At 36.2% G+C, this 14,210-nt stretch overlaps 1 protein-coding gene across 4 annotated transcripts in view; it reads right to left on the bottom strand.

Moving 5' to 3' along the window:
* Positions 1–14,210, bottom strand: part of LOC126832539 (uncharacterized) — a 96,484-nt gene that overhangs the window by 56,108 nt on the left and 26,166 nt on the right. For 3 of the 4 annotated variants that reach the window (XM_056103418.1, XM_056103419.1, XM_056103417.1), the window contains exons 4-13: positions 13,916–14,005; positions 11,533–11,651; positions 10,861–10,971; positions 9,656–9,740; positions 8,601–8,668; positions 8,317–8,370; positions 7,674–7,795; positions 5,351–5,483; positions 3,252–3,374; positions 1,999–2,157 (exon numbers count right to left, since the gene is read on the bottom strand). In XM_056103418.1, coding sequence (XP_055959393.1) covers positions 1,999–2,157; positions 3,252–3,374; positions 5,351–5,483; positions 7,674–7,795; positions 8,317–8,370; positions 8,601–8,668; positions 9,656–9,740; positions 10,861–10,971; positions 11,533–11,651; positions 13,916–14,005 — 1,064 coding nt within the window. The remainder of the gene's footprint in view (positions 1–1,998; positions 2,158–3,251; positions 3,375–5,350; positions 5,484–7,673; positions 7,796–8,316; positions 8,371–8,600; positions 8,669–9,655; positions 9,741–10,860; positions 10,972–11,532; positions 11,652–13,915; positions 14,006–14,210) is intronic. The other variant, XM_056103420.1, reaches the window with a different exon arrangement.

Here is a 14,210-nt window from a genome sequence, read left to right as displayed (position 1 = left end):
CAATACAATCTTCAAGTTTGTCGAATATGGTTCATTATATATATATATATAGAGAGAGAAATGGGGTTAACGTCCACTCGACACAAACTAGGTCATTTGGGGCCAAACTATGGTTCAATTTTATTTCAATAATTCGCATGTGCGTAGGGGTCTTTAGCAGTGGGAGGAAACCGGGGGACCAGAGAAAACCCACAAGGTTGGACAGGTGACCCTACTCCTTGTCGCGTACAGCAGGGGAATCAATTGGTTCATATAGCACAGAGCAATACTATTAAACAATAACCACTACAACTCAGGTATCCTGTTTTAGTAGGAGTTTCTGTATTTAATGTTTAGTTTCAAAAAATTGTTGGCAAATTGTTCAAATAAATTGAAAAATTATTGGCTTCCTACCGTCGCATAGTGTTGTCTAGATTTGATAATGCATGTTGGTTTTACAACTATTTACTTTCCCAAACATTAAATACAGAACTACTGCTAAATAAAGTGCACCCCCCCCCCCCCCCCACCAAGGAAATACACTTTAAACAAGCCAACAGTGAGGCTGATGTCCCCCGCCGAAATAGGAAAATAATTAGAGGACACATATAAATTTATCACAAATTGGGACAATAAGCATACACACCAATTTTGAACATTTTAACTCAATTCGAAGGATAGTTATTGTGTTCCAAAGTCTCAGCAAATCAAATTGCTTATCGCTCTGCTTAATCTGAGCAGAAAATGCTCATTATCGATCTTAGTCAAGGTATTACTGTAATGAAACTTTACACCAAGTTTCATCACTCTCACTTAATTAGAACTAAAGTTATAGTGTCCCAAAGCATCAACCAATCAAATTGTTTATCTACTTAATTAGAACTAAAGTTATAGTGTCCCAAAGCATCAACCAATCAAATTGTTTATCTCTGCTTACCCTAAGCGGAACGGACAGACAAACAGACAGACGGACGAACCCATTTTAATAGTTCCCTGCTTTCTTCGAAAGGCGGGGGACAATAAGCATGAACATTTACTCAATTCGAAGATCAACCAATCAAATTGTTTATCTCTGCTTACCATAAGCGGAACGGACAGACAGACGGACGAACCCATTTTAATAGTTCCCTGCTTTCTTCGAAAGGCGGGGGACAATCAAAGTAGGAGAGTTATTGTTTTCCAAAGTCTCGACCAATCAAATTGCGTATCGCTCTGCTTACCCTGAGCAGAAAATGCTCATTATCAAACTTAGTCAAGGTATTACTGTAATGAAACTATACACCAAGTTTCATCAATCTCACTTAATTAGAACTAAAGTTATCGTGTCCCAAAGCATCAACCAATCAAATTGCTTATCTCTGCTTACCCTAAGCGGAAAATGCTCATCTTCGAACTCCATCAAGGCATTGACCTAATCAACACATACACAAAGTTTGAACATTCTAGCTCAATTAGGAAGAGAGTTATCGTGCCCCAAAGTATCAACCAATCAAATTGCTTATCTCTGCTTACCCTAAGCGGAAAATGCTCATCTTCGAACTCCATCAAGGCATTGACCTAATAAACACATACACCAAGTTTGAACATTCTAGCTCAATTAAAAGTTATCGTGTCCCAAAGCATCAACCAATCAAATTGCTTATCTCTGCTTACCCTAAGCGGAAAATGCTCATCTTCGAACTCCATCAAGGCATTGACCTAATCAACACATACACCAAGTTTGAACATTCTAGCCCAATTAGGAAGAGAGTTATCGTGTCCCAAAGCATCAACCAATCAAATTGCTTATCTCTGCTTACCCTAAGCGGAAAATGCTCATCTTCGAACTCCATCAAGGCATTGACCTAATAAACACATACACCAAGTTTGAACATTCTAGCTCAATTAGGAAGAGAGTTATTGTGTCCCAAAAAGTGTGACGGACAGACAGACGGACGAACAAATTTTAATAGTCCCCTGCTTTCTTCGAAAGGCGGGGGACAACAATAAAAAGGAAAGTAGCAGGACAGTTGTATATACCTTGACATTTTTACTATCTGGATTACCGATACTAGATGATACACAGATCATTCTTTGTAGATTCTCGATCAGACGCTGTTGTTCATTCTGGGCCTCTTCTTTCTCTCGTAGTTTTCTTTCAAGTTCATCTTTCTCTATTAACATATCATTCACACCCATCTATAAACAAACTCAGGGATCAATATCCCATAAATCCATGGGTCCATCTATGTGGTTTTTACCGCATAAAGCAAGAGGATTCTTTTTCCCCCACAAGCTTTTTTCTATCCGCCCTAATGACACCAAACATCAGTCAGCTGGACCTCCTGTTTTAACTTGTTTTTAATATGACAAAGGGAGAAGATGACCCACCCTCTCTTCTCACGACAGCGATTTTATAAGTGTATTTTAAGGTGACTTTTTATTTTGTGTTTTTACCAATTTTCAACCCTTTAAATGTAAATAATTTAATATTAAATTAACCTGTCCATAATATATTTAATTTATTCGACGTTATATCTGTAATAAATAACAACAATATCCCATAGACCAATGCAGAGGTCGCAGTGGATCAATTTCGTGTTGCGTAAAAATATGCAGACATTCCAAAATTTTGCGTTTTTGCCCTCTACATCTGTGTGACTTAGAGCCTCTCAAAATACTCAATATAGAAGCATGTAAAGTTGTTTTGTGAACAACCATATTTTAAGCGTCCTTATTTCGATTTCATTGATAGGCCTACGGTATTTAGTCTAACGACGACTGGAGGTTAACGGCATGTCTGTGGTTGACGGTACAGTCATTTCAATGTTTCACTTCGACAGGACGTAAAGAGAAAACTATCGCTATGAAAGCCAACATTTGATTGGCTGAATGTAAACAGTATATCGTGTTCTAGCCAATCCCAAGTCTTGTCTGAAATACGCTTTTTTGCTTCCAATAGGATAGCTACGTAGGTTTACTGCTATGAACTTTTGAATGAAATAAGAGGAAATATAAAAAAAACTACGGAGACTACGTGCAGTAGAGGTGTGTAAATGCCGGGTGAAGCACATAAATTGTAAAAACTACGACATAGAATAATCTAATTATTCTCACGTCTGGGAAATTTTCTGCGTGTAAATTACGCAGCGTTTGTCAATATTTGCGTTTATTTTGAAAAAAATGCGTGAAATATGCGGATTTTTGCGTGATTGCGACCTCTGGACCAATGAAAAAAACTGTCGGACCAGGTAAGGGAGAAGATTCTGTAGTAGAAGAAAGGAGAAACTAACCTCACTAGCTGTTTGTTGTAAACGCTGTATTTCCATTCTGTATTTCTTTAATAAAGCTGCGTCTCCGTTAAATACTTCGTTAAGATGGGGTTTATTCTTGATCTTTTTAGCTCGAGATGCAAACTGTAAAAGCATGTTTACATTTTAACACAAATATTTTCAACTAATTTACTCCTAAAAAATAAATCAGCACAGGACACCAGGATTAATATGTGGGACATTCTAGTCCAGAGATTAGTGTGGCCTCACACTGCTCCACAATGTCTGTGTTTCACACAACTTCTGACAATTCCATACCTTAGAACTTGACACGTTAGCACACAGGTATCTAAATGGCTTCAACATACATACTGCAATGTTTTCATGCGGCTAATCTTGAAGAGATTGATTAAAGTCCAGATCATTAACTGGGGTATTTTAAATTCGGCTGCGACGGGCTGGGTGAGCTTAGTTTCAGTTACCCAGAAGCTCCTAGTCTTCAAAGTACGGACAGTCTGGCGGAGTTTATTTTTTTCATGTGGTTGATTATCCAGTATCTTTGGTCAAGTCAAGTAAGAGTTGCGCCACTTCCCGAAATAAATCGCATAATTCTTGCATTATTATAAACAAACATTAATCGCGACGACAAATCAGGTTTAATTAAAAAAAAAACAACATAGATATGGCACATGAAGCGAGAAATATTACAATAAAAAATTTTTTTAAGAGTGTTGGATAATGAATTGAAATGGCATTCTTAAAAAAAATTCATCTTGTTTTATGACTAGTTACCTCCCTTACTCTGTGTTTATGATTAGACCGGATAATCTAGCCAATGATCTATTATTCTCAAATGTTGACAAGGCATCCAGACTAATATTAATAGAAGGATTATAGAGACTAGGACGGGCTCTGCAGCGATGTGTGTTGTCCATGTGACCGTCAAATTACAATGTTATGAAAGCTGTATCTTCAAAAGGAATCTCAGTCTAAAAATGGGTTCAGTTTCGTTCAGTATTTACAGAGAGAGATGGGGTTTAACGTCCACTCGACACAAACTAGGTCATTTCGGGACTAACATATGGTTTAATTTTATTTCACTAATTCGCTTGCGCGTAGGGGTCTTTAGTAGTAGGAGGAAACTGGAGGACCCGGAGAAAACCCACAAGCTTGGACAGGCGACCCTACTCCTCGTCACGTACAACCGGGGATTCGAAACCATGCCAGTCAACTCAATGACAGACTTTATGATACAGCGCGTGCACGCTAACCATTCAGCCATCCAACCCCCCTTCAGTATTTACAAAGATATGATGAATTGAAAATTTCGAAACATTCAGCACCCTCTGCAGACGATATCAACAAACCATTGCCCAAATCTTTTGATGGCCCTCTTCTTAATCCATGTTGTTACTTTGTTTTGTTTCTTAATTTAATTAAAGATTCATTATGTAAGATTTAGATAGAACTAGCCATTCACATTCATACTATAATAGTTCAAAAATAGATAATGCAAAATGAATATATTGAAAATTTCATTCAAATTAATCTATTAGCAATTGAAAGTTTGACTCAATGTGAGTCATTGATTATAACCACCGTACTGGTTGTTCGAAGCTGAGCTCTGATCCTCAATTTTTAAATTAAATCATTAAATGGCCGAACCGTTCTAATCTACTTAATATCGGAGATATCTGGATGGCATTGAAAGTTGATTATGGTTAATTGTCTTGTCATGTTAATAAATGTCTAATTAATAGTTTATGTAACATTTATGGCTTAAAGAACGATCTGCAATAGGCAGATTTAGCACTTGCATAATGCATGTTTAAGCTTATCTTTTTAGTATGAACTATGTAGATAAAAATAAGATATTGCCCGAATAATGACCATGAGTGGCTTTAATTACTTGAATCAAACAAATTCTTAAGCCTAACCCTTTTTATTTGTACCACTGCAACACTAACTATTTTTACCTGCGCTCCAAGATAAACATATGGTAACATTTATGTCTATGCTTACATGTGTCATGTGTGGAAGAAGAATTTTGTCCCAACAGCAGCATTTCCGCCTATCGTTTTTCATAGTATAAGTTTAATAAAATGAACTAGATAGTTTACCTTTAAAGTAGAATGACTTTCTTCTATAGATGTAGGAGATATAGTACATATCATGGCTGTTTTTGAATTACCACCTAAAGCATTCTGTAAGATACGCGTCAGTTTAGAATCTAGGTTTGAAATATAACCCTCACTGAAAAAAATAAAATAATTTATACAAACTGAAACAAGATCCTTAATTTACAGAAAATGCTGAAATTCGACTTCTTCGTTTCAGTAATTTAAAGGATGCATATAAATTTCATACAGATGGGATGATAACTTTTGTCGTTCAAGCGTTCACAAGGTCCAACAAAGTGAAACAACTACCATAACTCTAGTTACGGATATTGCTGAAATTCAATAGGCTTCTTCCTTGTACCAATTTAAATAATGCATATATAAATTTCATACAGATCGGATTATAACTTTTGTTGTTAGAGCATTCACACGAGCCATTACTCCAGACGTAATTAACGGAAATTCAATCGACTTTTTTGTTTCACTACTCTAAATGATGCATATAAATTTCATCCAGAGCGTTCACAAGTTGCAACAAAGTCATACTCACGAAGAAATTAATGGAAACTATTGAAATTAAATAGGCTTCTTCATCTCACTAATGTAAACAACATACATCAATTTCAAATCAATCAGATGATGTAGTCTGTAGAGTGTTACAAGAAATTGTGGACGACGGACAGACAGATGGCAATATATCACCACATTTTCATGTGGGCTTAAATCTAATTCACCAAATCGATGCAGAATTGATCAAAGAAGAAAACATGTCGATGGGACTTACATTGACAAAGTCTTATGCTTTTTCAAAGAGCATCATCCCAAGAACAAAAAACCAGCAGCTGCCAGGCAGGATACGCCCACATTTTCGAGAGATGGATAGAGAACAAGCTAAAAAGAAAGTGATTTTTCCTACAATCAACGGCCATAATTCAGGAAATTACAATTCGATATGCATAAATATCGAAAGGAACCGAGATCTTTGGGTTATAAACTTACATTTCAAGTTTCAACAAAATCGGATAAAAATTGTGACCTCTATAGGGTCCACAACCTTGACATACCATATTTTTACGCTATTTGAGAACAAGGGGCGGCCATTTTGTCTGTCAGTTTTGGGCCGATTTTCACGAAATACGAACTCAGTCGTCCTTAGGGTTTAATGGTGATATAATAATACGTTTTTTTAAATCAGATAAAAATTATGACCTCTATAGGGTCCACAAGCTAAAACCGCAATTTTTCGTACAATCAGGGGCCATAATTCAGGAAGTTACGGTCTGATATGCACGATTATTGAAAGGAACCGAGATCTTTAGCTTATAAACTTACATTTCAAGTTTCAACAAAATCGGATAAACATTGTGACCTCTATAGTGTCCACAACCTTGATATACCATATTTTTACGCTACTTGAGTACGAAGGGCGGCCATTTTGTCTGTCAATTTTGGGCTGAATTTCACGAAATTCGAACTCAGCTGTCCTTAGGGTGTAACGGTGATATATTAATACAATTTTTTAAATCGGATAAAAATTATGACCTCTATAGGGTCCACAAACTAAAAACACGATTTTTCGTACAATCAGGGGCCATAATTCAGGAAGTTACGTTCTGATATGCGCAAATATCGAAAGGAACTGAGATCTTTGAGTTATAAACTTACATTTCAAGTTTAAACCAAATCGGATAAAAATTGTGACCTCTACAGTGTTCACAAGCTAAAAACGTGATTTTTCGTACAATCAGGGGCCATAATCGAGTTACAGTTACAGTTACAGTCTGATACATTCCAATATCGAAAGGAACCGAGATCTTAGGGTGATAAACCTATATTTCAAGTTTCGTTGAAATCGATTAAAAATTGTGACCTGTAGACTGTTCACAAACAATTGTGGACGGACGTCCGGAAGGACGGACGGGGGCGACGACAATATACGTCCACATGAAAATGTGGGCGTATAAAAACCCAGATTAGTTAGTGGCCACTTCCTGGTCCAAAATATAGATATAATTAAAATGCCGATCTACATATCATAAAACATTTGGATTGTATAAGACAAGTCAAAATAAAATAAACATCAGATAAAAGCTCTAGTACATATAACTGTATATTCAGGATTTTAATCTTTGCAAACTTGCATTTTTTTTTTGTGTCACGAATTTGTGTTCAAGACAGTCAACTCACCCACCCTGCTTGCATAAGTTACCGATAATATAACTTACTTAATTTACTGACAGTAGTGATTAGTGATCAACAGTCAACTCAGGCATCCCACATTGCTTAATTTATTGATGACTTGTGATAAAAACAGTCAACTCACCCGTCCCCCTCACTTAATTTACTGATGACTTGTGAAAGAGTAAATAAACTTTTGTTTATAGCACAGCCTTCCTTAAATACTTCACCAGTTTTATCTACAGCCTTCTCAGAATCTACAAAATTCTACAAATAAAACAAAGATAGGTTAATCCAGGGATTAAGGTACGGAGGGAGGGAGAGAGAGAGAGAGATGGGGTTTAACGTACACACGACACAAACTAGGTCATTTCAGGACTAACATATGGTTCAATTTTATTTCAATAATTCGTTTGCGTGTAGGGGTCTTTAGCAGTGGGAGGAAACCGGAGAAAACCCACGAGGTTGGACAGGCGACCCTACTCCTACTCACGTACAACTGGGGAATCGAAACAACATCGGATGACTCAATGACAGACCTTATGATACAGCACAAGCAGTTTTTTACCCTACGACGTCAGAAATTGATTGATCAATCAGCGTTGACCTTTCTAGTATCCATGTGAATAATGAATTATAATATATGCAGAAGAAATGGTATTAGGTGTTCTCTGATTTATATAAAAACTGAACAATAGTTTGGACTTGGATTTCATAAACTAAAGAAATTGGGCATAAGACAACCTCTGGGTCAAAGGATGTCAATGGTTTGCATTAAATTTTTTTACCAAATGTGACACCATAACAGCATCCTCTTCTGCTGTTTCACGACTCTCAATAATCTGTAATATAATCAACGATATAGATTATTTCAATGGCATTGATTATTTAAACCTTTTTTTGTGAAACCGGGCCATGGATTGTGGAAAACAGGAATGATGAAAATGGTGCTATCAACACAGGAACAAATAGAAGCTTTACAGGGATTCTATTTAAAGTTACGTAATGGGAGGTGACTGTCACTTTTCATACTGACTGCCACAAATAACCTTCAACTAATATAAACACCTACCACTCGTAGAATACTGTGTGACCTTGAACTTCTGTCATTCTGTGCAGTAGCTGAAGTTCTTCTCCTATCTAAGAATAAATTCATCATAATGAAAATAGACAAAAACAAGGGTTAGTAATGTGGACTTCTCCAACAAATAACACATTCTCTGGTCATTTTAAGAGAGAGAGAGAGAGAGGGGTACCTGGATGATGGAAGGCCTGGCAAGGAGAACAGCAACTAGTTGTTAGGATGGAACACAAAAGTTCTGCATGCACTTAAAAACAGGCAGAGAGAAATGGGGTTTAACGTCCAATCGACGAAAACTATTTCATTTCGGGACTATCATGGTTCATTTTTATTTCAATAATTTGCTTCCACGTATGGGTCTTTAGCAGTGGGAGGAAACTGGAGAACACGGAGAAAATCCACGAGGTTCGACAGGCGACCCTAATCTTTCTCACGTACAACCAGGGAATTGAAACCACACTGGTTGACTCAATAACAGACCTTATGATACAATGTGCACGCGCTAACCACCACCCCACCCAGTCCACGTCATTTTGAGACTAAAATATGGTTAACAACTCTCTGAAGTCACAAGTGGAAAGCTATGGAAGTTTTTTTTTTCCCAGACAGCAGTGTTCTGCCGCGTTCCTCCTACTCTCCATTTAATCCCAACTGTCAAGAGTTATTTTAAATACACACCAATGCGCACATGGGTAGACCTCGATTTTTTGTACCATCGAAACAACTAAGGAACAGCAGAAAAGAGGGAACCAGGTTCGAAAATCCTGAGTTTCTCGAGATTCCAGTACCCTTACAGCTTGACTCAACTACCACGCACCTCCCTCTCAAATGAGTCGGCGTTCTTGATAGAGCAAATGAAAAGAAATGAAATGGGGTTTAACGCCCTATTGTTCTGCTCCAACTGGGCTAATGAAGGCGGGCATAGGGCATACAGTGTGCTATGAGTGAAATTTTGCCCAGGCAGCAGCACTATGGCCTATTCTTATATCGAATGTGCATGCCTCCAGGCTAGCGAGCCAGTTTTTAGATACTAAAGTACAACTTACTGTCTCCTTGTTTTACAACTGAAAATACTTCTTCTTTACAAGTAACATGTTGTTCTACTAAACCTATCACATTAATTTGATGATCCTATAAAATATATAACATGTTGTTCTATTAACCCTATCACATTAATTTGATGATCCTACAAAATATATAACATGTTGTTCTATTAACCCTATTTTATTTATCTGATGATCCTATAAAATATATAACATGTTGTTCTATTAACCCTATCACATTAATTTGATGATCCTATAAAATATATAACATGTTGTTCTATTAACCCTATCACATTAATTTGATGATCCTATAAAATATATAACATGTTGTTCTATTAACCCTATCACATTTATTTAATGATCCTATAAAATATATAACATGTTGTTCTATTAACCCTATCACATTTATCTGATGATCCTACAAAATATATAACATGTTGTTCTATTAACCCTATCACATTAATTTGATGATCCTATAAAATATATAACATGTTGTTCTATTAACCCTATCACATTTATCTGATGATCCTATAAAATATATAACATGTTGTTCTATTAACCCTATCACATTTATTTGATGATCCTATAAAATATATAACATGTTGTTCTATTAACCCTATCACATTTATCTGATGATCCTATAAAATATATAACATGTTGTTCTATTAACCCTTTCACATTTATCTGATGATCCTATAAAATATATAACATGTTGTTCTATTAACCCTATCACATTTATCTGATGATCCTATAAAATATATAACATGTTGTTCTATTAAACCTATTAAATTTATCTGATGATCCTACAAAATATATATCATTATCATGTTGTTCTATTAAACATATCACATTATAAAGTCTCCGAACATCATTTGACTCATTATTTATGCCTTGCAAATTACAATATTGTGAATGACGAGTCTCCCTTCTTTAATAGGAATATCATACCAAATATGGGTCAAGTCGGTGGATCATCCTAGCCAATGAAGATCATAGGCTTTAAGAGAGAGATCAAAAATTTGTATTTGAATTAAGACTGTTTTGCACACAATTTTCTTTGATAACAAAATTATTCTGGTGGCAATCTACACAAAAACACACAACCAGACATATTTAATATTATACAGCATTACAAATGGGAGTTCAGTTTTTTGGGGAAGGAACAAGGGCTTTGTGTATTGATTAATTGATTGTATTTGATGCCTTACTGTATTTTCTTGTATCTTGATTACTTTCTCCTCACTAGACAGAAGATCATATATCTTTTCGTTGTAGATCTCCATATATGTGATTCTTAGTAAAAATTGTTTGTTTGGTGCCTAAAAATAAAATAGTTTTCTTTGTTGGAAATGGCAATTGATACACGATCACAGAACCAGCAACTTACACACTGTTGAAATGTTGAAATAACATAATATGAATATAATTAATTCTCATTAATGCCAATTTGCTTGCTAGACTGGAGGTCGGGTGTTCGATCCCTGCATTGGCCGAGAAAGTTCATCCAGATATTCTGGCGTGGTTCCCCCTTGTCAGTGATGCAGGATGGAGGGCCTGTCAAGGACAGCTGTCTAGTCATGAGGATAGGATGAAAAACTGAGGTCCTGTGTACACATTGGCATGCACGTAAAAGATCCCTTGACAGTTGGAATTTGATACAAGAGTAGGCCGTAGTGCGGCTGTACAGGCAAAATTTCCCTCATAGCACACTGTATGGCGTATGCCTGTCTTCATTAGCCCAGTTCGGAGCAGAACACTAGGAGATTAAAGCCCATTTCATTTTCATGCCAAATTTCTATGATGGTATGAAACAATTGACTATTTCAAAAAGAAATCATTTTATCACCATAATTCATTTTACTAAAACGAGAGATACTAACTTCATTAATGTACTCAAATATTTCATCTATTGCTAAGGCAATAAGTCCTGGAGACATGTTGTCACCTGACATTGAGTATGTTTTACCGGAACCACTTTGTCCATATGCAAATACCGTTCCTGAAAACACACAGAGGAAACAGATAAACTGAATGGTCGAAACTATTTCTTTGAAAATTAAACAGAAGATGCATTTCTGATTTCATCAAATTAAAGATACATTGTGTAAGATTTAGATAGAGAATTGGCCGTTTTTGCTTTAATAGTTCAACCAGCGGCTGCCAGGCAGGATACGCCCACATTTTCAAGAGATGGATAGAGAACAAGCTAACAAGAAAGTGATTTTTCCTACAATCAAGGGCCATAATTCAGGAAATTACAATTTGATATGCGCAAATATCGAAAGAAACTGAGATCTTTTTGTTATAAACTTTCATTTCAAGTTTCATCAAAATAGGATAAAAATTGTGACCTCTATAGGGTCAACAACCTTGATATACCATATTCTTACGCTATTTTGGGCCGATTTTCATGAAATTCGAATTTCTTCATCCTTAGGGTGTAACGGTGATATAATAATACGGTTTTTCAAATCGGATAAAAATTATTACCTCTATAGAGTCCACAAGCTAAAAACGTGATTTTTCGTACAATCAGGGGCCATAATTCAGGAAGTTACGGTCCGATATGCACGAATATCGAAAGGAACCGAGATCTTTGGGTTATAAACTTACATTTCAAGTTTCAACAAAATCGGATAAAAATTGTGACCCCTATAGGGTCCACAACCTTGATATACCATATTCTTACGCTATTTGGGAACGAACGGCGGTGTGACGGTGATATAATAGAACGGTTTTTTAAATCGGATAAAAATTATGACTTCTATAGGGTCCACAAGCTAAAAACGTGATTTTTCGTACAATCAGGGGCCATAATTCAGGAAGTTACGGTCCGATATGCACGAATATCGAAAGGAACCGAGATCTTTGGGTTATAAACTTACATTTCAAGTTTCAACAAAATTGGATAAAAATTGTGACCCCTATAGGGTCCACAACCTTGATATACCATATTCTTACGCTATTTGCGAACGAACGCGGCCATTTTGTCTGTCAATTTTGGGCCGATTTTCACGAAATTTAAACTCAGTCATCCTTAGGGTGTAACGGTGATATACTATTCAAAAAAAGTAGGAGATATTTGATTTTTAAGTGTTATTAAAGTCACCTAATGAAACTGACGAAGAAACAAATGACAAAATGAAATGAAGTTCACATTTATCGATTTATTCAGAGTCGTGCAAATCTTGGGTTGGACCCCCATGATGATCCCAAGCATCACCTGCATTCCATGCGGTAGCTATTGGTGCGTTTGGGCGTCACATGTAACTGGAAATGTTTCTTCTGTTAGGTTCTATAGTGACTTTTTTCGTAGTCATTTGCATATTTTAGTATTATTCCCCCAAAATCAAATATCCCCTACTTTTTTTGAATAGTATATAAAAGAACGTTTTTTTAAATCGGATAAAAATCATGATTTCTATAGGGTCCACAAGCTAAAAACGTGATTTTTCGTACAATCAGGGGCCATAATTCAGGAAGTTACTGTCCGATATGCGCGAATATTGAAAGGAACTGAGATCTTTGGGTTATAAACTTACATTTCAAGTTTCAACAAAATCGGATCAAAATTGTGACCTCTATAGGGTCCACAAGCTAAAAATGTGATTTTTCGTACAAACAGGGGCCATAATCCATGAAGTTTCGATCCGATACATGCCAATATCGAAAGCAGCCGAGATCTTTTGGGGATACACCTATATTTCAAGTTTCGTCGAAATCGGATAAGAATTGTGACCAATTGTGGACGGACGGACGGACGGACGGACAGGGGCGACGGCATAATACATCCACATGAAAATGTGGGCGTATAAAAATTGAGACCTCTATAGGGTCCACAAGCTAAAAACTTGATTTTTCATACAAACAGGGGCCATAATCCATGAAGTTTCGATCCGATAGCTGCCAATAGGAGATAAACCTATATTTCAAGTTTCGTCAAAATCGGATAAGAATTGTGACCTGTAGAGTGTCCACAAACAAATTGTGGACGGACATCCAGACGGACAGGGGCGACGGCATAATACGTCCACATAAAAATGTGGGCTTATAAAAATACATCATGTAAAATGAATATTGTAAATTTCATTGAAATTACATTATCAATGTTCATCAATTTGACAAGATGTGTGTATTGATTGTTTATTATCGTAATCACGGTGCTGGTAATTGAATTGAAAATAAGTCAACACCATTTCTTCAAGACCTCCAACACCAGATAATGTCACGAAATATTGAAGTGTATTAATATTAAATATTTACCGTGGAAACTGGTCATGGCAGCTTGCACAATGGGTGAACTAATCTCATCGTTTATTTCATATGTGGTTGCATTGTCATCATACACACAGTCTACAAAATAATGTAATAAATAAACAAAATTTTTCATCATATTTAAAATAGTCAATAAGACAGAAATATTTCTAATTTTTAAAATCGTTTCGATTGACTAATGGGAGGGTCAAGCTAAAAGCAACAAGCAATGCCATGTTAAAAGTCAAGTTTAAAATTCCATTCACTAATTCTCAACCTGCTGGTATAGTCTACAGTGGACAAT

The sequence above is a fragment of the Patella vulgata genome, chromosome 9, assembly GCF_932274485.2.
Source record: "Patella vulgata chromosome 9, xgPatVulg1.2, whole genome shotgun sequence".
Classification (NCBI taxonomy): domain Eukaryota; kingdom Metazoa; phylum Mollusca; class Gastropoda; family Patellidae; genus Patella; species Patella vulgata.
The sequence above is the reverse complement of the archived record's forward strand: the minus strand, read 5'-3'. Positions and strand labels throughout refer to the sequence as shown.